We start from the raw sequence: 25,264 nt of genomic DNA, 5'->3' as shown, positions 1-25,264 counted from the left end.
AAATAGCTACTTAAAAAGTAAAAAAAAAATAAATAAAATACAACCCAAATATATTTTGTTTTATGTTTTCAGACCACAACATCTGTGAATGATTTATTGTTACAACTACGGTCTCCTCCCCTAAAAACTTTCCTCATTACAATGATCTCTATCATTATCATAATTACAGTCTCCCTCAGTAACAAATGGCTCAGAGTTAGGGAAATTAATTGTTGTTTAATCTATAACCTCTGAGCACTTATGAAACTAACAGAGAATTCTGGTCCCTCACTGTTCATCCATCTCAGCTGATAGTAAATCTGTCAGAGTGCTGTTGTTGTGACCAACCAGTGTTTCACATTAACAGACATTTAGTGGGTAAATATGACAGTGCCTGATGAAATACTGCTATAATAATGTCAAGACATTTCAGCTATATGAATTTCCACTGAGGCAGTCACAATTGGCTTTTGACCTTTGGATTTAGTGCTTTTTTTTTTTTTTTTTTTGACAAAAACAAATTTCATCACATTAGTTAACTTCTGCTTCTTCCTTTAAAATCCCACAACACGAAGCAGTCTTCCCAGGTAATATTCTGACATCTTAAATGGCTTAAACTTCACTTCAGTGGGCACTAGTCACCAAAAATAGAGTTTAAAAACTTTTTTTTTTTACTGAAATTTTCTCACTGTGTTTTGTGTGAAAGGGTGGCAGCAAATTGCTAAGTGGTGGTTGATTTCTCACCCAAAAAAAGAGAAAAAAAAAAGTCAAGAGCCTGCAGAAACAACACCAGAGACACGACTAAATATATCTTTCAAATATGGGATTCAGAACTGCATAGAGATGAGAGAGAGAGATGAGTGAAGTTACAAGACAACTTGGTTCAATACAAGTAAAACTGAGGATAAATAATTGCAATGACTCAGAAAGATGGGCAACGTTGCACAGATGAGACAAAGAATTTGTTGTAAGCCAACGGTAACAATGATTATCAGGAGTAATGAGTTTAAGTCAATGTTTGATTGCAGCGTTTAACAAGATTGAAGTAACATGACTTCTTAAATGTCTAAACTTAATAAGATCCCTCTTATAATTAGTCTAATCAAGACTCAATCACACCTTGATTAAATGTGTTGATGAATCTTGACCACTGTCACTTCAATGGCAATTTTCACAGGATTTTCCATTCAACTCTTTAAAACGACACCATAACTTAAGTCGGACTGTGGTGATGATAAAGAGGAAGAGAAGAAAGAGTAGCCTTAAGATGCATTAAAAATAAAAAATAATAATACATTTGTATCTTCTAGGTGTTCACTTTTTAAACCCAAAATCAATGCAGTTTATCTTAAACCTCTGTATCTATAAGAAAGCAGGTTAGATCGCAACTGGCAGGTTGTAGCTTTCAGAACGTCCTGCAGACTTAACTTCGATCAAGACAATCAGGTAGGGAAGTTACATGATCATTTATAATAGCTGGCTGCAATATGAACAAGGAGAGTGGACCTAGTCAAACAAAAGATGAGAGGACACAGCAGAGGAAGAAGAAGGCTGTTTTTCTTACTGTGCGGTTGGTGCAGATGGGGGTGAAGGCATTGGTCCCACAAGTAAACAGCCTGTTCCCATTCACCAGCAGCACCCTGATGTAGTTCTGGCATTCCTCCTGCGGAAATACCCAGGCAAACAGACATATTACAGTTAGCAGCTAAGAGTACCACCATTATCCATCTATTGACAAGCAATGGCTTTAGGCAGATAGGCAGAATTAGACTTATGCCAATAAATGGGACAAACATGCGCAACCATGGGAGGGCTACTCTAAAACGTGGTCAAGCCTGACAGAGTCAAATCAAGGCTAATGCCCATACAGCTTAGCCATGTCACATCTTAATTCAACAGAGACCAGATTTGGAAAGGGATCTAAATGAAGCAGAGAACAGATAAATGCAGCAGGCGTGGGAGAGGACCCATAAGGATTAGTTCAGAAAATTGCCTTGGCTTCGTTGACTGGTCAAAAAGTGAAATTAAAGTGTAGTCTCATTCAATCATGTTTCTTTTTCACGTGCTCTCTGCATTAATCAATTCAAACTACTTCTCTCTATATTATGGAGAAGTACACCCTCACCACTGCTTTCTTGGTTTGCTGCTCTGTTGAGGTTTTGCCTTGGTTTTCGAGCAAACCACTCAGCATCTGGTTGAAAGCGCCTGACAAATAAAGTGGGGCTGACGATGCCAATGATTGTTTGAATGATTGAGGGCTGTTGAACATCGTGAACTCTGGACATCGCCGTCAAGCTTTTATGCAGGTTTGCTGGGGATTTCCATTTACAAACCTCATAGTAAATGTAACAATGGCAGTCATTATTCATGTCAGAGAGCAGCATTTGTTTTTGTCCTAGGACAAAGTAATAAAATTCCTGTCCCCGTCATCTGAAAGGGGCCATGGCTGGGTTGAGGAGGGGCCCTCGTAGAAATTTAAAACCTTGTAAATCTGCTGTTGTCTGAGCCACTTGTGGTGCCCAGGGCGACCCCCTTCTAGCACACCTACCTCCTCCCTCCTCTCCCTCTCAGGAGGCTGATTTAGGAGTAGAGGGCACTGTGGGAGAGATGGAGGGAGGAAAGAAGGGAAGGTCTTTTATTTCCCCCTATCAAGATGGAGCTTTACTCATAAAACAACTTGTTTCCTGGTGCTGAGCACAGTCTAATCATGTGTGTATGTGTTTGTGTTTATTCCTATTCAAGAAAGAAGACGGGAGTGTGTGTGCTTACATTTGTCATGCCTGCCTATATATCTGTGCTGTTTGTACAGCTCAATATGTGCTCCGTGCTGCGTGGTGGGTGCAGGAGTGGGGGGTCTGCTGTGGAGGGGTCTGCATAATTGACTTTTTTGCATTTTGTTGGTCCAGTAAATAACTGCATGTTTAATATTTGCCCAGCCTCACAAGCTTGACATTATTATGAAAACTTCCTAACAAATGCTCCACGTCCATACTGTAATACAGAGGCTGTTATACACGGCTCGCCACATTATAAAACAAAACAGAGGCAGTAATCAAGCCCTGTCAAGTCAATTTTACTCGACTTGCTTCTCTTGGTTTGAATCAATCAAATGCACCAGAGAGGAGCAGACGCCTACATTAGGAAAAAAAAAAATAATAATACAATGACTTAAATTCACTCAAAGTAAGATATCTGGGTAATAGCTTAAGCGATGGTATATTGCTGTGCGCTGAGCTAGGTAATAAACCATCAAAAGCCCTGTCAGCTGAACGAAAATGAAGTCTTTTAATGCTATTCTTAGTGAACAGGAGGTGATCCTCGGAAGGGAAGAGTGAACAAAACAATTCGACTCCACCAGGCTGCAGCGACTCTCAAGGACTGAGGTAGCGTTGGTCTGTAATTCATAACAGCTATCCAGCCTGTGTATGCCTATTATTGGTCTCTAACCACCTTTCACAGGAGGATAAATAAGCAGTGGTGTGCACACACACACACACACACATACACACACACACACACGGCTGGGCAGTTCACCTAGAAGTCAAGTTCAGCTCTAAACCAGTTGTTCGGTAGAAAGACCATGCCAGCTAACCACAGACAAAAACATACACTTGACTTCAAAAAGAAACTGCAAAAACAATGGGAACTCCATTTATGCAAAGTCTATAAATATGCGTTAAGGTGGGGTTGGGAACCTTTTTACTTCATGCTAAGTTGATTTAAATCCTGTTTAAGGCCAGTTCTCTATACAAAGTGGGGACTGCTACTGAGTATAGGCTGAAAAAAGGCTGCAAGATCAGCCTTCATTTTTAATCATATTTTTTATTTTAATCATAACGCTACACATTTTAAATTCAGTGAGCTTTCTAGAGTTGATTTAAAACAGTAAGAGTGGAGAAAGATCTGTGATTTCTGTTTCTTGAGATCAAAATTTTTTTTTTTTTTTAGCCATAACTTTTATTCAGCACCGAAGCGCTTGGTGGGAAAGTCCATCATCGCGAGTCTTCAGCGTCTCTGGTGAACATTTATTCATGAGTTGACCACAGAAACAAGAACATGCATCAGCTGTTTTACCACCCGAGCTTCTGGTGAAGATTATAGTTGTTTATATTACTGTTATACTGTCATTACTGACATTACATATTTAGCCACTGTAGTGGCAGAGCTCGAGGAATTTAATGATGGCAATGCCACTGCCAGGCCAACAGGCAGTCTGACATGGCTGTACGCTCTGATATTACAAACTGAGCGTGAACTCTGAAATATGTTGGCATTTACCGGACAAGCTTCAGGTCACACACAACTGAAAGATCAAATTACTGGAACATTGTTTTTACTGACTTCATTAAAACCATCAGTTTCAGTTCTCAGTTGTTCTGCTGCAAAGTGACAATCAAGTAACTTTTGAAAGTTTTTACAGCGGGCAAGGCGTTTTTTTTTTTCTTTTTTAAAACCCAAAACTTGTTTATCTCAACAATGACAAGCGTCTGTTAAAGCCACATAACCATGTAACATTTCAAAATCTCAAGCATTTACTGAAACTCACCTCAGATTTTCCACGGCTGAAGCAGGCTCCCTTGGTGAACTCATCGCAGTGCCACTCAGCCTCCTGCGGAGAGCGAGTGAGAGAAGAAGCATGAGGTTCCCAATAAACCACCAACATTTGGTGTCATGTCAGTATGAACCACTTTTAAAACCACTCGCTGAACCCAGCGTCTGCCTTTCAGCTGTGGCCCACCTTTCTGAAGTCAATGTGATGTCAGTGTGATATAGTGACTTTCTCTGAGTGACCACGGCAGTATATATACTGCAGCAGACAACAAAACACAGCCAGAAAACCATAAATCCGAAGAGCTTGATACCATTCGAAAGAAGCATTCTTCTCTGAGCATTGACTAGTCTGATTTGGGGGGGAGGAACGCATTAAGGCAGAAGTGAAAGTTAAACGAAGTCGACATTCCACCTTCACTGTCATCTTAATTTTACACATACAGTACACACTTTAATAGCATGGAAGTCTATAAGACATAATACAGACACAAAATCCAATTAAGGTGCCTACCAAGCACAGATTTCCCCAAGAACAGAGGCAGATGCGCAAAGGCAAACGCCAATTTGATTTATGTCTGTGTCTGTGGGAAAAAAAGAGGGATCCGAAGACATAACAGGCAAGTCCCTGGAGTAGGATGTCAATGTAATTTACATGTAAGGGAGAAACAGGGGGGCACCTTTTACATTTTTACAACAGGAGGGAGAGGGAGATAAAACCCTGTCTCGTTTCCTCCTCGGGTGAAGACACCAGAACGCTCCAGTTTCTACCATTTAATTTCAGTGTGATCTCTAGGGATGGCAGAAAGTGGGCGGGGCTTCCTTACTGATACAAGTTCCCATATTTATGAAATGAGAGTTGGCCTCTTGACAGCACTGGGCTACTAGGACAATCTCGCCGGTGACAAGCAGAATTAGCTGTCACTCCAACCATCTCTGAATGCCTTGCAGAGAGAGGAATATTTAACAATAATTTGTGCAATAATATGCTTGACACCAAGTGAAAAAAAAAAAGTCTGAGACTAAAACAATCAAGCTTCTTTTCTTCTCACAGATATACAACCTTTCCAGCAGTAATAACCTGGCTAGTGGCCAGAGGCGCACAACTGTTCTCTCAGGGAATACAGTCAATATAACTAACTGAATGAGAATATTAGAGTTAGTATCAGTATTGTTTTATCCCAAGATGAAAGGAGGAAAAAAAAAAAGCTGAACCGCTGCCCCCAGCACTTCTGAGGACTTCTTTCATTTCCTTTTTGAGGAAACTTTCTGGGAGTTTCCTCTATGTCAAGCCCTTAGCTGTACGCCTTAGTGCCCTTTGTAGCGCGTATGTACACATTCAGACATAAATGCACACTTTGGCAGTAACAAGATGGAGTGTAGAGAGCAGAGAAGAGCTGAGGGTCTCTGCTACTATTCAGGGGTATTAATGGGAGCCGGATTCTCTGTCTCTCTTCCTTATGTGTGTGTCAGATCACATTCCAGGCCAAAGCAGGCTATTCTGGGGCCATGAAGCCACCACAGACACAAACCGCACACATCAGCGGAGAGCAGCAAAGCCTGCACATACAGCATACAGCTGGTCCCAGCGGAATTGAATTGAGGCAACAAAAAGTGCTTTTACTGATCGCATGAGGGTGGAAAACCTGTTACTGGCCTAAGACCTTCCTGACTCGTGTTCAGCGTGAAAATCATTTACGACACACTGTAAAATTACACCTTCAGATCAGATTAACGGGAGTGATGTGGCTGCTTCTATTAATAGGCATCATTATTTTATTTGTTATCAGTTTAAAGCAGATTATTCTTTATTCTAGTTACATCTAGAAGACAACTTTATTGCCAGTAAGTAAAGGGAGGTTCTGGCATCAATGACCACTAAAGTACTATCTGCCTGGTCTGTCTCAAATGGCCCAGAGTAAAGCACAGAATCAAAGCCATGCAAAGGCAAGCACCAGCATCATTAGGACACATTAAAAGCTCATTAAGATACCATTGTTCAGTCACTGTGCTCCATGAATCTGTCCTGGACTGAAATACGCCTGGAATGTCCTTCTGTGAAATAATCGTTCTTGGCTTTATTACAGGTGACTGGATAACAAAATATATAATACAAAATACATAGCAAAAACAAAGAAGGTGGCGATCCCATTTGGTGTGCTAAGCATGGTGGGGTCTATCTCGAATTGGCCCCAAAGGAAAAAAATATCAAACGTGTCACTGAATTTGTGGAAAAACACTGACTATAAAGACTGAAAACAATATTACTTATTATTATTGTCTCTCTTGTCATCGTCATTATCTCTGTCAGTGATGGCACTGTACTAAATGCTATGATTTAGAAACACAGTAGCTACTTTCCAACATTTAATACTTTTTTAAAAGATGTATTTTCTCCGTTCAGGTATTGTATGTAGTGTCAATTTAAACCTATTTACATTTCCACAACATTGGAGAACTTCGATTTGAAGGCCATCGGATTAATATTTAGGTGCCAGAAGCAGCAGAAAAACTGATATAAAGTGAATCTTGTTGACCTTTACTTTAATAAATGTGTCAGTTAAATATGATATTTTATATATAAAGAATGTAAAATCTGATTAATAAGCTATCAACCTCTGAACGGGGCTATTTTACATCGTTCAGGAGATTAATCTTGTGTCAGATCAGTCTATAAAAATCTTTCTCTGTGATTGCCATATTTTATAAACTAGGCTGATGACAACATTTAGCCAGACAACTGAAATGAGTATAAGTAACTGAGAAAGAGGGGAGCTGCTTATATTTCATAGTTGAAACAAGTCAGATGATCAGACAAATGAACAAGATGAATGCTTAGATGACAGAAACTATTTGTTTTAGTGGTAGGAAAAATAGCATATCCAAGATGACATCAATACCAGATCACTGCTAAAGGATGACTGTTATTTACGACACATAGTGGTGGATAGTAATTTAATCATCTGGTCTCTGTTCACTGACCTAGAGTTTTGCCTGGTTGATTGCCTAATTTGTCCCCTGGTCCATCAAACTTTTGAGTGATGTTGTTGATTATGGTGGTATTAAAGCAGCAATCTATTTCAATAAATGGCACCACATGGTGACAAAAGCTTTGTTGTTTTGGAACGTTGTTGGGATTAATGGGACAAGAAGGTACAACCACAGTGCAGTTTTCAAGGTAATCATCTCCTTTCATCGTGCCTGCAGACTCAGAAAATCCCATCATGGCTGCTCATAGAGGAAATGGAAGGAAAAGGCTATTTACTTCATGACTTTTTTTTTTTATTATTCAAACAACAGCAATTTGTTGTTCAGAGTTCTTTAAGCTGTGTTGTCCAACCATATATGCTTTTGCTCCAGAAGAACCAAGTCAACGCAAACTAAAATCTTTGTTATCGCCACAAAATTTTGAAAAAACACAAGAAACTTGTGCGACAAAAAATGGACCAGACTCAGTGATCACCTTCCTAGCAACAAACTTTCACCCTGCTCTATGTTCCCTACAGATAATATCCAACTAGGCCAGTGAGCGGTGATAGCTATCATATCTTTGGGGTCATCAGGTGGGAACCTCCTTTCACCGGTGTTTCGTCTAGTTAGGCCCACAACACCTCCAGAAGGCTAGACCGTGAACACTGGCGTCCCAGAGTCACCCCCCTAATGCCAGCCATCACCACTCCTCACACAAAGACAACTATCTCAAACAGCAGCACTGTCAACTACGCTGACCTCTTCACCAACTGCACCAGTGAAAGCGGGGTGGGGATACAGACCCTGGTTCAGGTAGGGGGCAAGTATAGAGGGTGCAGGAGGTGGAGGCAATACAAGCTGCACTAGTAGATTCAGCAACTAAACTCACCTAAACAGTCCTATACTCAAACAAAACCAACACTATAAAAATATGAAACCCAAGTTATAACAAGTCTGATTAGTCCTCTTTGCATGACAAACAGCGATAAAGATGCAGAAATTCAGAGAGGCAGCAGGAATTTGGCACAGCTCATAACAGTTATTTGTTGCATCAAAGAAGCCGGAGGAAAAAAATTCTGGCACTAGTTGTGTTCTCTCTTGTCCGCCCTCTCTGCCGTCCCCATAATGGGTGAAATCCTTAGAGATGAACCATTGTGCTCGAGCCTCTTGTCAACCCTCACACTGAGGGGCTATTGTCACCACGAGGTGGATGTAGGAGAAATTCAGTGGGAGCCAGCAGACAGGGGAGGAAGATAGCGACAGAAAAAAAAAAAAAAAAACAGAAAAGGGAAAATTAGGGACAAACAGAAAAAAAGCAACAACAAGGCAAAAAACAAGTCCACATTAGGAGTCAGCCAGAACAAGCGAGACAGTGTGGGCTGAGTGAAGTAGTTCATAAGACGGAGGATGGTGTGAGGAGCTGAATTCTAAAACAGCAGTGTTACCAGACATGATATTGAATATATTTTGTATAAAGATGGCTCAGAGAGCACATTCACTGCTGACAGCTGTCTAGCTTTGTAAAACAACTAGTTGTGTTTCTCATTACGAGCAGAGGGTGTCTTCAAAGTGAGAGCTGGACAAATGCTGCCAGGGTGGGCTAATCTGTCCACTGACTGGCTGATATTACCTTTTTATGTGCTGCCACAATATTTTCCATTTAGACTGATGGATGCTGATGTAAAATGCTGAAAGATTTACACATAGAATTGGCCTTGATGTCATGCCTGAGAAAGTGCAGGTCATTATAACACCATAAATCAATGGTGGATTGAACCTCTTGGTTTTGTTTCATACTTAAATTCACAAACCAGTTGACTAAACATGCCATCAAAGTCCAGATAACACTGAGCACGCTGGTATCTATATCTTCCCACTGATGCTTTTTATTCCATGCATTTAAATGGCTAAGTTAGTGCATTCTTGTAATTGAATTAGCGACGTTTGCACAGCTAAGGAGGACAGCTTCTGTTCGCTACTGATTAGCAGCTCTAATTGTCTCTCTGTCGAAATTTTATTTCAAGAGGCAGGCTCATGAAAAACAAGAAGACCGGGGAGAGAGCTTTTGTTTTCGTTGGGAGTCCACAGCTTTACTTAGTCCGAACAAAAAAAAAAAGAAAAAAGAAAAATTGAGACAAACTATACATCTCAAAAGCATACAGTCAGTTGCCAGAAGGGGCTGTTATGGTGTTTTCACGTGCCACTGCTGGAGGAGACAGAGAGAGAGGGGCTGGTGCTGTATGAATGGCGAACAATGCCGCTGATCCTCTTCATCCTAGTGCTTATTTACTAATGCTGGGCCACAGTGTTTCTGTCGAAATTTGGCCTCATTGGCTGCCTCCTGTTTTGACTTAGCCTGGAAACAGCAGGCTAATATTCAATCTTCAAAGGGGGTGAGTTTTTTTTGTTTTGTTTTGTTTTATTCCTGAGTGTAAATTTTTGTGAATTCCACTGGCTTCTTTTCTGCTGCCAAATTAAATACTTAGGGCTTTAAAAACAGCATGAATGAGAATAACATGTTGTTAGAGCAGGTGTGCAAGATGGAGCAAAAAAAAAATGGGTAGTTGTTGTCACTATATTATGGTATTAAACATCATCAAAGGACATTATTTGGGGAAGCTCGCGGGCAGAGAGAAACACAACTCTGAGGTCCATAGCACAGCTTTGACCATTTGTCAACGCTGGCAACATAATGGGAACCTGAATACAATGCAAATGCAGAGGGGCTCAATTCATCAGTGTTTGTCTCCTCGCCACAGTGGGCAATGGAAGGTGGATAATGACGATGCCAGCGTTGATTTGCCTGCCAAAGGTTGGCAGCAGCTGAGGGCAGGGGGCTGAATGAAGGACAGAAAGGGCACAGGGACAATGCTGAACAGATGTGAGATATAAAGAGGGTGTCATCTGTAGATGGAGGAAGGATACCGTGCTCTGTAGATTTGGTTTTTACATCTAAATCTTTGCCTACGGGATCTCTACATGTCCCACTGGCTGTGGATACTACAGAGGGTTGTTTTTTTTTTTTTATTTCTTCCCACTTGTGTAATTGCATAAGATTGTAAGTAGATCAAGGGAAGGAGGAGACGTATCAGCCTTTTGTTCTTGACAGTGTGTTCCAGATCACTGAGGATGAGAGTAGAGGTTGACAAGGAGAGGAAGGGCTCTTGTCTCTGTTGAAACACTGTTGGAGGGGGAAAAAAAAGTACCAGATATTAACTCCAATCAAGGACACAGGGAAGGCTGACTCACGAGTCAAGGTCTGACTCTTAACACTTCACCACACAATTACCACTCAGTTTGAGCACACACTATGTTTGGCTTCAGACTGGTGCTATCTGCTTTCTACTTTGGTCACAGCCGTACATTTTTTGGTCTTTCTAATGTTTTTTGCTAATGAGTGTTCCTTTTTTCTTTCTTTCTTAGTCTTCTTCCACTGCAGCCACATCTACTGCGTTAGCCTTTGTGGTTGAAAAAAGTATTTTATCTTCTTCGCTAGTTTGTTTGGTTTCCTTCAACATGCTGCATGCACATCAATAGTTGTGTCTGAGTCTACTGCTCATCCAAAAAAAAAATATCATCAATGGACTGCTTTTTCTTTGGAACAGTCCTGCAGTTTAATGAATTGTTCCACATGCATTATATCAGTGTCCAGTCATTTCCCACAAAAAAAAAAAAAAACAAAAAAACAATACATCTCTTCCAGTGAAGTAGCTAAAGGGAGAATTTGTTCAGACGCACGTTCTGTGTGGGACCTTCTCATTACAATACATCTTTGGTGCTGGAGATACAATTCTTCAGGAGCTGACGAGGGCAGCATAACAACAACACAACTGTTCTAGTCTGACAACAAGCTCATAAACTGTGGAATGGCAGCAGCAGCAGGTTTGGATAAAACATGTCTGCCATAACTGACCTTTTAAATGAATACTCTCACACTCCTGATTGTTGAAGACAAAACCTGAGTGTTTACCTTGGAAGTCATACGGACAATGAAAGTCTAAAAGATCTTTTTAATAATGGGCCTCTTTCGCTCCAATTTCAGATGTTCTTTGCTTTTTTTATTATTATTATTTTTTTTTAAATCACCTCCAAGCAAGGAGGGCATTTAATGAGAAGATAATCATTGTTGGGGTTCTCTATGGATCTGTAAGTGGTAACTCAATATGAGTGGGTTATACCAGCAGTGTTTGGTTAACACTGTGTCACTGCGCTCTGAATGTACCATACTACAACAGTAAGGCTGCTGGGAAAACAGATTAATCTACTGTCCCACAGAATGCTCAAAAATAACTCAACATATTGCAACCATGAGCAGAAAAAGTGGGGTGGATTCATCATGGTCCAGGCGATCACTTATGGCTATTTTTTTCAAGTTTCATGCATGTGCGCTCCAGATGAGATCAGCCCGACATTGATCACATGGTAAGTACCTCCATCTCTTTAGCACATTATCAGTTGTTTGGATTACACCAGCTCTAAGCTCTTGTGCTATGTCAAGCCGTATACAACCTTCCTATTGCTGCCAGCCATGCAAGAACAAATCACTGCCATCGGGCATTATCTGTCAGGGCTGTTGCATGGGGATCAGATGAAATCACAAAGACGTGTAGGTGTAGTGTTTTGCCTTTTTTTTTTTTTTTTTTTATCTCCGGGTGGAAAAAAAGAAAGAGCTCTTTTCAACGTTGGTGCAACTGAAATAAAACACACTGGACTACCAATGACAGTTTGAGCTCAAACGCTTTTTTTTTGGTCTTTTTTGTTGTTGTTCACTCTGGCACTCTTTGCAAGTTTTTCAGATCCAACTTTAAGAAACAAATACATGTAAACCCAGCTGCAGTGGAAACCAAATCTCAGTGCAATTAATCTCCTGTTTTATGCGAGACTGAAAAGGAAAGAAGGCAAAAAGAAATTTCAGAGGGAAGTGAACGGAAGAATAGCATTTCAGCAGTTGAACTTAGCCTTTGCCTTGACTCTACAGCTCTCGTCCAGTCAAATGCAAAGCAGGAACTAGTGCACAGGTCAGCTAAAATTGGCCCAAGGCCTTGGCAGGGATTACCAAGTCCTATTCTTTCAAGAGCAGAAGCGTTGGAGGTGATGGGTTGATTGGGTCGGTGGAATCTCCTCGCCAGTTCTGCAGCGCCAGCCGAGTGCAGGATGATTCAACGAATAAAGGACCATTGGGTTGCACGGATGGCAAAGAGCATCTTGAAAAAGCGTCTGTGTCCCAGTGAGCAGCCACAAAAGGCTGGCTCCGTGTGAGTACTCATTGCTCTCCATGGGGGTTTCTCTGCTTTCTTCCCTGTGTCTATGTGCTTTCTAACTGTTCCCCAAATCCTTTGTGTGTGCCACCCTCTGCTTCCTTCCATCCAACATATTCAGTCTTGCTTCTGATTACATTTGACCAGGACAATTTATATCAACACCACGCCATTGGTTCTCCCTTTTGTTCCGTTAAATTATTTTTACTTCCCTGTTCTCTTCCCTGGTTTGCCGGGGTGTAAATGTAAGTTGTCTAACCATCAAGGAAGTCTTGCTGCTACCATCTAGAAACAAACCCCTCGATGAGTCAATGTCTGCATGATAACACAGTAGGTTGCAAAAAGCCTTGCTCTGCGGGGGGATTGTGGGCTAACACAAAGTGAAAAATGGAAGAAAATTTTGAAAATCAAATAGCATCATTTGGGAGCTTGCTACTTTGAGTTTACTGTTATTTATCTGCAAATTTTGCAATATATATAATCACAGGCAGAAAGTAAACCCATGAAGCCAACAAGCATTAGCTTCTGTTTCTGAGAATTAGATTCTTTATGTGGATCTTTTGACCTTGCCAGCTTGAATCACATAATGTCACATACAGTCACATACAGTTTCAAATTAGATTTGAACACAGAGGTGTATTAATGCCGACTAGACCATATCAAAACGCTTTCCTTCCTCCGCATCTTAACCCACGGCACTGAGGATCGAACCAACTGTCACTCCACAATATGGGAAGTTGTTGTGAGATGTGAAACACTAAACCATTTTACTGTAACAGCTTTGAGTAATGGGAGCTGGCAACAGCAATCTAAGACTACAGCTCTGTGTTTGTTGGAGACAGGCAGAAGTCTGGACACTCTGTGCTAAAACGTGATCAGACAGACTTAAGTACATATTCAGCAGAAAAGTGGGTGAGTCAGACCAAAGGAGCACTCACCTGGATCAGTGTCAAGTCTTCCAAATTAAGCCTGAAGAGGTGATTTCTGTGAACAGAAGGAAGCACGTCAGCTGTTGGAGCAGATAAACAGAGACTCTGTGTGGATGTGGTCATAGCCCTTTCATCTTCACTCTTTCTATCTGGAGAGCCAACAGTGCAAATGGCTCTTCAGGTTAGGTGGGAGGTAAAAATGTTGGAGGAGGTTGACAAACTCATAAGGGCATTCACTGCTCTCCAATTATTCATAGTTTTCAGTCAAGTCACTCCTGGAGGGCAAAAAGATGGGTCCAAGAAGGCGGCTAACGCTGGAAACGCCAGAGAACTACAACACAAACCTGTCAGTTTCCAATTGGTTCAAAGTCACGAATATTTAGATCATCCCTCTAAAGAAGAAAACACAAGATATAAGGTTAAACTGCTAGCCTTGGGCACTTGCAACCCATACGCAGCACCCGTCGTCGTATTTCAGCCATTAAAAACAGCGACGTCCCTGCCAGCGCTGTTTTCATTTACCTTGTGGAGAGTTGCTCCTCTTACGCTGCCACCAGGATGAGAGCATACAAAAGTACGGACAGTAATAAGGATTTTCAATCTGGATGGATCAATCATGCTGCCGTCTGGGAGGTGAAGGACCAGAAATTCTTCACTGCCAAAGCGAAGGTGAGTGCTAGCGTTAGCTAATGTTGATATGGGTCATTAGTGTCAGTTCACTTTTTCAGTCAGCATTCTGGGGCAGTAGTGACAATGCACAAATATTTTGGTTAGCTTGACACAGTCCCTTATAACAAATCTAATCCCAAATGTCAGGTAAACAATTCCTACAGTTTAAATGGCCCACAGTTGACAGCTGCAAAGACGAGCGTACAGGGACGGAGGCATGTCTTAAGGCACATATCCACAATCTGCTCTTCTCTGGGTTTTCTTTCTTAGACAGGATTCTGTAAAATCACCACCCAGGCTTGTCTACTCGCCAATTACACAGCAACTGTCCGGCATTTTGGTAAAAGTTAAACCAAATCCAGTAAAAAAAAAAATAAAAAAAGGGCAAGGGACAGGCAGAGGGAGTAGCGTCTTTTGCCCTCCAGGGGACGTTCCTGTAATGGCGTGACGTCACATGAAAACTCAATTGAACCCATGGAAAGTTTTAAAGGAAATCATTCAACACAATAAAATGTTGCCTGAAGCAATGACAGTTCCTTTCAAACTGCCGTATTTTGAAAATTAAGTTTTCCATTGGTAGCCCGGAGAGTTGGAAGAGTTAAGCCTATCAGGCTATGGTACTCAGACAGTGGTTGAATTCAACGTCTCCAGCAAATGATGGGCCTTTAGATCTCTGTGAAGAGGACTCGCTTAAGCAATGCTACTGTAAAAGCTTTTATGTTCCTATCCCCTGGTTTTTGTGTATGAGAGAGAGCCTGAAAAAACACAAAGTCTGGCACTGAGATTTCTATCTAATAAGTGCTTATCCTGCCTTGCATAGAGCCAATTGGCAAAGTGCAAACAAAACATTTTAATTGGCACTTCCAAGTTTTCAAGAAACATTATGTTCTAATGAACACCCTTTCCAGAAGAATATCTCATGTATTGATTACAGGTTTTTTACTAAAACCATAAAGTGCCATTATCATAATGAAATCATATGAAAACTGACATCTAGGACTATAGCTTTAGTTATTTTGATTTTTTTTTTTCCCCCCATTGCTTTGACACTTGACACTATCCGTAGTTTTAGATTTTGTTAGTGACCAATTCTGATGTAAAAATTGTCCAAACCCATAACACAAAACTGTCTTTTGGTAAATTTCACTGCAAAGGCACTTTTTAGAGATTCACCTGAAAGAATCTTTAAAAATCTTGTAAAAGATTTAATCACAACTCATAATGTGCCTATCAATCATGAATCTTTCATTACAGAGACATCGCTTACACACATACACATGCATGCAACACTTTTGCGGACATCCATCAATCTCCTGAAGAGTGGCTATCAGCAAGGGCTCAGCGTGGCTGCGGCCTCCTGTTTTACCCTATTGATATTTGCATCGATCGTGCCTTCCATTATCACTCATACTTCCAACCCAGCCTGCAGCCATTCATCCAGCCACATCACCTCTCACAGTTAGAGGCTCAAGAGATGCTGAATTGGTTCTGAGCATTGAACTAAATCCTTTGATCTTTTGAATCTGCAAATAACATTTGTTGATAGGCCAAAAATAAATCATGGCCTGCAAAAGGATTGTGTGTCTGTTATGATATAACTTCCCATATTTAATATCTAATGTAATATAATAGTACCATTAAAGGTAATTTACTCACCTTTATTGACCTTTTCTCTTAATCTGTCCACACACTTTTTCCTGATTAGGTTTTCATTCAGCTCCTGGAGTGCATTATTAAATCCCCTTGGCTCACTTTGTCTCTGTTTGTTTTCACTGCACCCCTTCCTGCTGTTGTCTCCTTCTCATATTGTAGTATGTACAACTAAAGCCATTAAGGGAAGTGCAGAGCACACTTCATCTGGAACCAACCAGACTCAAACCTGCATTAATCTATGCACCTGTTCTTCATAAATGCATGTGTGCATGTACACACACGGAAAAACACACTTGGCTACACTTGACAAAGACAATGGGCGTTTTTTTTGTTTTTTTTTTTCTTTTGAAGACATCCACAGTAAATAGATCATAACTGATGCAAGGCTCCAACAAACAAAAGAATAAAGGGAACGAGAGAAAGACGGACAGTAAAAGGACAGACAACAAGAGAGAGAAACAGGAGGGAAGAAAGAAGTTGCTTCCACACATGCACTGCAGCCCTGAACTTATCCGGATATTACCCGCAGGAGCTGTTTGTGAGAACACAAACGGCCAAATCAGTTGGATTAGATATTCAACTGACTTTACCCTGCCAGCTTCTTAGTGCGAAGTCTGTCTGGTAGCAGATCGGTCCATGTGTGAATAGAGCAAATCTTTTGCCTCGAGAAATCACAGCATGGCTCCTTTTATATGACTGAAGAGAAACTGGAAGAATTGAAAATATCGGAGGGGTGTAGAGGAAAGGCCATTTACTCAAAAATGGCAACAAAAATGTTGAACTGGATTTACCTACCTTTGTCAGTAAGGGCAGATGCCAAAATAATGTAGCAAATTTAAAAATTGTGAGAAACTCCATTTATGTTTTCAACATAACATTGAGATTGAGAGTATAATATTTGAGTCATGTCCTGTCTCCTGCACGCCGTCCTTCATCTAAACCAAACAGAGTATTTTCTATTGTGGAGACCATATCAAACATAATTTCATGTTTTAAAATTCAACTCATAACAGCCTTTTATAGTGATTCTTCAGAAATTGTCCAGGTTTCAATAATAAGATGGGATTAAAAGAAAGAGAAAGAAAAATGAAATGAATGTTTTACCTGGCGCCGACGATCAGTTCATTCTGCCCAGGGTCAAAGGTCAGCTGTGAGTAATCCACCGTGCCGTCTGCCTTGAACCTGAAGATCCACGGCTCCATCTCTGTAGGAGACACAACAACAGAGTTTGTGAGTGCAGATGACAGCTCCCTTCAAAAAGAGGGTTCCTTAGAGGTCAGGTTTGCAACAGCAGCAAACTTGTTTATTCATTTAACTGAATGTTTTTAATATTTCCTTGCAAATAAAATTGGGTTAAGTTCCCTTAAACTATAGAGGAATTAATATGGCAAAAAAAATGACGTTTTGACTCATAGTATAGCATGAGCCCTAAACATTACTGAGGGGCAATGGGCTGCTTGGTAAAGCCTACAATAAAATACTGAAGAGTTGAGGCTTGTTAAAAATAATGAGATACATCGGGTGTAATATACAAGTTATTATATTTATTATAATTACTATGCAGTTATTGTCAGGAGCCTTTATGACAGCTTGACAGTACATTATTTCACATCAATGAAGCTTCATCTATGGTTTCAATTTAAGTACAAAAGGATTTTGTACTTAAATTGAGAGTTGAAAGAGAGAGTTTATGGGCAGTAATATTTGGAAATAAGTTAATTTCTTCAGCAACTTAAATACAAGATTATGATGCATCTTTATTCTTTTAAAAAGCTTTAGCTACAGGAGAAATATTGAGATGCCATATATGCATGCAAATGAATCCACCAAACAGTATATAAAATTTTGAAAATGAACTCCACCCAAATGTTGCTAGATTTAAAAGTTAATTTCACATAAATGTATCTGAATTATAAAAATATCACACATGATGATGTACAGGAGCCATTTCTCTGCATGATGAATATCATCTAACATATTTAAAATCCAGTCTCATATGTTGCATTGACCTCTTATGTAACTTGGAGGAGCATAAATAAGCATGACCTTGACTGAATCAAACTGTGGACTGTGATAGTTACGAGCTCAATAATATTTTGATTCATGTTGGCTGTAATCACAGATCCTGTTTGTCTGCAGTTTTCTTAAAGTGGTCACCTTATTAACCTCCTTTGATACTAGGCCTACGCCGACTTCTGTTCTAATTAGTTTGAAAGTCACAACCGTGAAATGCAAAACTACTAGTAGTTGTAGCTCGTCCATCCTTCCCTTACTGCCCCTTGATTTTTATCTGGACCCTCTGGGACTTTTATTTAACTTTATTTTTCAGAACTAATGAAGTTATTACAGTGGATGGTTTCAACATTAACGTAGATGTGGACAGTGACAGTTTAAGGTCTGCATTTAATTCACTTTAGACTCAAAGTGTAAAGGAACCATCTCGATGGTTTAGTCACACCTGGCTCTGACATATGACAGAAATTTTGCATTTTGTCCAAATTTGCAATAACATTTGGAATAGTATATAAAAAGCCTTTGTAATGCCAGAACCGTATAACATTTAGAACAGTTTTAGCACTGCAGCCCGGCTGACATCATCTATTGAGACATGCGTTACTTTCACTCTCAGTTGTAATGACTTCTCCCTTTTAGCTCCCTCTTCTCAACAGTTCTGTCATCTAAACTCACAATCTGTCTTCTAGATCCCATTCCAACTAGGCTGCTCAACATGGAAGTGTTAATTAGAGATGAATGATTTCTTTAATTAACAATTCCATGTTAGGTCTGATAATTTCTGCGCCACAGAGCAGTGGTTGTAGTATTGACTAAGCAAAAGCTTTCTCTTAATCCAGACACTTCAGCCAATTGTCAAGCTTCTCCTTGATTCCTAAAAGCATTTTTTTTTTAAATCTCTTGAAAGTTGAAGTGAATATTTGCATAGAAGTAGTTATTAATTATCTTGTCATGAGCTCTGACAGCTTGTCTAATGAGATTTCTGTGCTGCAGTCAACACAATTTTAAGATTTTATAAATTAACCAGGAGTTTTCCAGTTGTTGGTTTTTTTTTTTGGTTTTTTTTTTCTCATTTTCCAATTTTTCCATTCAATGAATATTTAGTTATGGAGTTCCACAGCGTTCAACACTAGGATGAATCACGTTCATGTTATATACTTTGATAAGGTGGCACTTTGCCTTCACACATTAAATAAGTCTCAATATTGTAAAAATGTGAAACATCCTGTTTGAAGAGATACATTTTATATCTGTTATTTCTTATCATCAGAATGTCTCAATAACATCTGAACAGCCTCCAGTTGATCCAAATTTCTGCAGTCAGACTACTTACAGGAACCAAACAAAGAGATTATATATATCCACATTAGCCTCTCTGCACTGGCTCCCTTTAAAATCCAAAATTGAATTTAAGATCCTCATTGTGACACACAAAGCCCTTAATGACCCAGAGTCATCATATCTTAAAGCACTCCTATTCTGCTAACAGATCACTCTGCTTTCCAAACAAAGGCCTGCTTCTGCCTGATTCTTAAGTTTTCGAGTTTAGGACACTCTTCTACTCTCTCTATCCACAACTCAGTTTTCTATAGTTCGGGCTGTCTGAGTATTTCTCACTCTGGAATCTGGATTTGCCACTTCTCTTAAAACTGTAATCGTCATTTCAGTAATTATTAGAATTCTTATGATTATTGGTATTGTTGTTGATAAGTGGTGCTGCTATAATTGCTGCTATTCATGTGACAAGTATATTTTGTCCTGGAGGTCATTATTATTGCTGTTGTTGTTGTTTTTGTTGTTGTTATTATCTGGCAAAGTGAAAATAAAATATCATTCATTATCATCATTATGGCTCTCAGGCCCTTGTGCAAAAATCCACAAGACCAGTCCCAAGACCCCAATTCCTCAGAAGAGGTTACAAAGAGTGTCAGTGGGAAGTCCTTTGATTTCTAAATACTATGAAATACAGCTGTTGAATACTTTCATGAAAACGTATTCTCTGCTTCAATAATGAAGACTGGTGAATTTCTGGCTTTTTATGGAAGTTGACCCTGTCTCCTCCAGCATGTTATGGCTGACACATACATACACACATATAAAGAGATACCCCAGACAGACAATGACATCTTATCCACAACACGCCTGTTCTCTTGGCGCCCAAGCCATTAACCCTTGACCAATCGAATCACAGACCCCAGTAGTTGCCGAGCGATGAGGACGGCCTGTCGACCGTCTGGTTACCCGATAGGCTTGGTCAAGGGGGGGTCAATCAGTCATGATGGTGATGTGTGTTCTCCATCACTCATCAGATGCCTGATCCATGGTCATAATAACCGACCCCAGTGAAACTGTATAAACAGGTCCGGTTGCACTAAAAACCCATTGCAATATATGGGACATTTCCCCAGACAGAAATAAATCACTGTTTTTAAGGATCATGCCAGAATATTAGCAAGGCGGAGCTCTTAGGAATGGTTGCAATGCCTTGAAATCATTCATCACTACATCAGTGAGCTATTTCCAGACTGAAATTTCAAAAGCTTTTTTTTTTTTTTTTTTTTAATTATTATTATTACCAGGAAGCTTTCCATCAGGGCTGGAACAGAAGGGAAGGACAGCTTTCTCCTAGAAACACATTATCTGCTTCTTCAGGCACACCTGTCAGACAGCGTTTCACGTTGAAAGCACGCTCTCCCTCGACTGCATCAAAAGCAAGTGCTTCAGGTTTCTGTGACAAATGTGGGATTTCAGATTGATTCAGAGCGAAAGACAAACAGCAAGAAAGCGGGAGCTTCCAAAGAACATCTGCCTCCTTCAGCTCACATAGAGGGACCCAACTCTGCCTCTCCAAACAAAACAATATCATCTGCCGTGAGACGGTACCAGTGTATGCAAAGACATTTTCCCTTGTTCTTTTTCAAGTCTCCTGTGACAAGTACAAGAGAACTGCTGGAGCGAAAAACATCCCATGTCTGACTGAGTTTTCGCTGCGCTAATACATTTTCATTCGTGGCTGAGAAATAAATATCTGGGAGATCGCGAATAACATCACCCCAAAGATTTCATTTTGCTTAATGGCTCCTATTCTGCTTAGTCTTGAGGATACACAAAATTTTGGCTGTGCCAATCCTCTGGCTCCACTGGGCTTGTTTTTACGCCATCAAGAGCATCCCTAGCATACAAATGCGGCTGTGACACCCCCCGAGGCAAGACGGCACTTGACGAACCCAGCCTCTCCCCATAAATCTCCCTGACTCACCAGGGGAGGCTCACTAATGGGGTGATGGAGTGGATGTGTGAGTGTGTCTGTGTGTGTGTGTGTGTGTGTGTGAGAGAGAGAGAGAAGCAGGAGGTATCTGTTGAAATGAGCAAAAAGGGGGCCAAAGAACCTAATTGAACACAACAGCACAAGAATTTATGGGCTCTTGTGACGTGGCCAAGGACTATTCATAAACGTTCATAAACAGCATGGACGAGCTCTCCCAAGGCTGTGCAGCTAAATATATGGCTCTTCCAAAACTCAACTCAATGGGGTTAGCATATCTTAATTTGGTGATGCAAAACTTGAGCTTGAGCTGGATACTTGCTTCCCTTCATCGCCAAGACAAACACCAGGGATCTGAGGTCCGAGGTCTATTTTATGACGTTTCTTTGGTTTTTGATGGGTTTTAATAGGTTTGATGATTTCAAGGAGATTTTTGATCCCACACAGAGCCAACAAATCACAGTGGTGGAGAAGAAAAGTGTAAGAAAGGCCCCCAGCTGATGAGTATCATATTCTCCATCTCACTTCCAAGATTTCAGCTCTGCGCTGCATGTTACACGGGTTCATATCAGCTGTACTTTAAATGCGCGCAATGATGTAATCCCATCCAACAGCCATGCTTGCAGTTGACTGAATCAAGAGGCTGGCACAGAGGTGTAACACACACACACACGCACAAGTTGGGATGAAAATTTAGAGAGCATCCAAAGCTATAAGCCAAAGTAAAACACAAAAACACTCACACACACACACACAAGCACACATACTCAGTCTAGCCCCTCTCTCTTTACATGGTCCCTTCTTATCCCTTTAACCACCGTCTCCTTCCTCCTCAAAATAGAACAGCCCATCACTCACTTCCTATTTGTTATCCAGCACTCTGATATGGAGCTGTTGACACAAAAGCAAAACGACAGGATATATAAATATTTACAAGTAGCATCAGAAGCCACGCCAGTCTTCAGTCTGCCAGCACTCAAAGTTAGAGCGCTACAGCTCTGCCAGGCCAGCAACAATGGCAACATGTGGAACCAATTCTGAGGCATAAATGGTTTTCCTGTGAGTGGTGTAAATAGAAGGTGGCAGTAGGCGCTCACATAAACCAAGAGCCAATTCACTCTAAATGCTGCCCTGTGGTAATGGGCAGCCGAAGAATGGCATCTATTTGGCCAGGTTGATGTGAGGAAACCATTCAGCAACAAGCAGTAGAAAAACAAACACTTGCGCTTGAAAATGTCCAAAGATAAAAGGTCAGATGAAACCTTTGCACATTGCTTTATGCTTAAAGATTATTTGATACCAGGAAAACAAGCACAATTTCAAACTAAAAGACCTACAACCCAAATTATCGTGGGTGTGCTGTGGCACCAAAGGCAATAAGTGAATCATGTAGAACAAACCACTGTGAAGCCACAAATAAGTGTGGTATTAAATATTTAAATCCAATGCATAGCTAGGAGCACAGTTGTTGGTTGTAAGGGTGCAGAACATGAGAACCTTTTAATAAGCTGACCAAATATTCTCCTCAGGCCATTAAAAACAACAAACACAAAAGAAATATAAACCGCATGTAAGAAATTGATTTGTGATGGCTAAATGAAGGATATGGAAATATGAAAATTTTCCTCCATGATATTCTTCATTTCACTGTCAACCATTAAAATAAAATGTAGCATGGACATAGCTGACCCTGGACAGAGATAGTGCGAGGTTAATCTTTTGAAATTTCAGCTTCAAAGGCCTTGGAGGACTTTAAATTTAAAAGAAACCTCCCCAAAAGACCAATTAAAAGATCTCTGATTGTAGTTGTAGCCTGTTGCGTTTATAAATGCTGTGAGGCATTATGTTTATCTTCCTGCTCTCACCACCCCCCTTCCCCAACGATGTGTTAACCATTCAGGGAGGATAAAAGCTGAGTTCAGATCGTGCCTGTAAAACAAGTCTGCCGTTTCCCCTCCTCAGAGACATGGCCCTCAGCTTGGGCTGTGAAGGCATTGTTTACAGCACAGTTTATAACCTTTAAAAGCCTTCAAGCTTACACACAGTAAAACTTGCTAAACCCAACTCTTTATTAATATATCTCGAGAGCTTTAAGCTAAAATAAGCTAAAACATATGCTCTAGAAATGGTGATAAAGTTTAACTCCCCCTGAATAATTGCATAAATGACACATGTTTACGATGAGCCTTGACTGAAGCTATTTTCAGACTTGTTTTTGTAAAAGCGTAGCGAGCATACCCTTCGGGAAAACATTCGAAGCATTGCTGCTGAACTGTACGGTGCACTTTCTTTCTGTAAACCCCACATTTCTGAAACCACCATACCAAGCCGAAAGCAGTCTTTAGACCGGAGCATCTTTGCACCACAGCAGCAGTTCTGTCAGTCAAGTGTTGTGCCAAGTCAAAAAACCGCCATGCCTTGTGGGGTCAGACGCTTTTGGGCCACACCCTTCCACAGTCCCGCCACAGTCGCTCAGCAAATCACTCTCCATCAAACCTTGACCTTGGTGTCTTGTGATGGTTCACAGCTGATCTTTGGTCTCTGCGTTCCTTTTTAAAAAAAAAAAAAAAAAAAAAAAACAGACCAGCAGTCTGGCAGCTGTTTAAATGAGTTAAACAGTTAAACAACCTCAATAGAGTAGTTGAGAAATATGGTTTTATGATAAGCTACCAATGAAAAGTAAATTATTTCTCTCACAAAAAAAAAAATTTCCTTCAGTCTACCATGACCCCAAAAAGTCTTACCCTTTACTGAACCTTTGCTCTGTGGGTCTAGCTTTGGCATCATATTTAGTGTAAAGACAATCTCGTGGTATGATTTTTTTTTTTTTTTTTTTTTGCAAAATTAAAAAGACTATACATTTTAAAAAACTGTGCCATTGTTCTCTTGCTATAAGACTCAAACCAAAGCCAAGCTGTATATCTGTGCATGTCCAAAAGGATCAGGTTTGCCCCGGGCAGAGTGGGAGTTGTGATGATATTCACATTCCAACATCCAGGGATTACACTATGTTACATGAAGCACAATGACTCACAAAAGAAAAAGATAACCAGTTTAAGAGTTTCTCCTCCTATGCTACATGGTTTGTGAGTATGAATATATATATCTGAGTATATTTTAAGTTTCTTTCATTTTAAAGTAATCCAATGGTAGCTGTCAGCGCATCCACGAGTACAGCAGTAAAAGGATCTGCTCAATTCTAATTCGAATTCTTTGTCCCAATCTGCTCTGAGGGTGGCCCACGGTGAGGGACTTTGAACTACTTTGTTGTGTGTTGGTACAGTAACAACAGGAGCAACAGCTGTCAAATCAGGACGTAATTCCAGCTCAATGCTTTACACACCCACACGTTTTGCATGTTCTGGGGGAGGAAGTTAATGAAGGCTTTTTCAATGTGCCAAGTACCACAAGAAAAATCTGGAGAATTTACAACACAGCATTTTGAATTACTTCTTTACTGGAGCTACAGAGAGTCTTATCCACCTTTCTGCAGTAAGGTACGACTGTATAAACACAGGTGATCACTCAGAACAAAAACAATGAAGCAGGGACAGGGAAGCCTCAGTTCCTCTTTCTTTCCTCTTCTTCCATACAGCAGCTCTCGTGTTGGTGAACCATGCATGACTGAAATGTTGACCCTCCTTATTAATGCTTCTATATTTCAACTAAAGCATTAAGCCTCTGGATCGTAATGGGCCATTCTGGTACATTAGAGAACACAAACGCATTGGCCACAACTGACCCACTAGTCCCACCAGTCAGTCATCATAAAGGCACCTCTTGGCGCAGAGGGAAGATTACCACCTCAGCCAACAATGAAATGACAAAGATGGGGAAAAAAGATGGAGTGGAGGGAGTCTGCTTCTGGAAGTGTACTCAAAGAAAGTGCAAAATCAGAGTTTTCAGTCCATGGATCTTTGTGCACACACGGTGACCTCGGTCCTGTAGTTTTCCAGTTTTTTTTTTTCCTCCGACACAGA

General features: G+C 40.5%; 1 protein-coding gene across 2 annotated transcripts in view; it reads right to left on the bottom strand.

Annotated features, from left to right (window-relative positions):
* Positions 1 to 25,264, bottom strand: part of sema5a (sema domain, seven thrombospondin repeats (type 1 and type 1-like), transmembrane domain (TM) and short cytoplasmic domain, (semaphorin) 5A) — a 101,432-nt gene that overhangs the window by 48,468 nt on the left and 27,700 nt on the right. For both annotated transcript variants that reach the window (XM_029528880.1, XM_029528881.1), the window contains exons 3-6: positions 17,111 to 17,210; positions 13,694 to 13,739; positions 4,526 to 4,588; positions 1,544 to 1,642 (exon numbers count right to left, since the gene is read on the bottom strand). In XM_029528880.1, the coding sequence (XP_029384740.1) occupies positions 1,544 to 1,642; positions 4,526 to 4,588; positions 13,694 to 13,739; positions 17,111 to 17,210 (308 nt within the window). The remainder of the gene's footprint in view (positions 1 to 1,543; positions 1,643 to 4,525; positions 4,589 to 13,693; positions 13,740 to 17,110; positions 17,211 to 25,264) is intronic.

Source organism: Echeneis naucrates, chromosome 20, assembly GCF_900963305.1.
Source record: "Echeneis naucrates chromosome 20, fEcheNa1.1, whole genome shotgun sequence".
Classification (NCBI taxonomy): domain Eukaryota; kingdom Metazoa; phylum Chordata; class Actinopteri; order Carangiformes; family Echeneidae; genus Echeneis; species Echeneis naucrates.
Note: the sequence above shows the minus strand (reverse complement) of the source record. Positions and strands in the feature narration are given on the sequence as shown.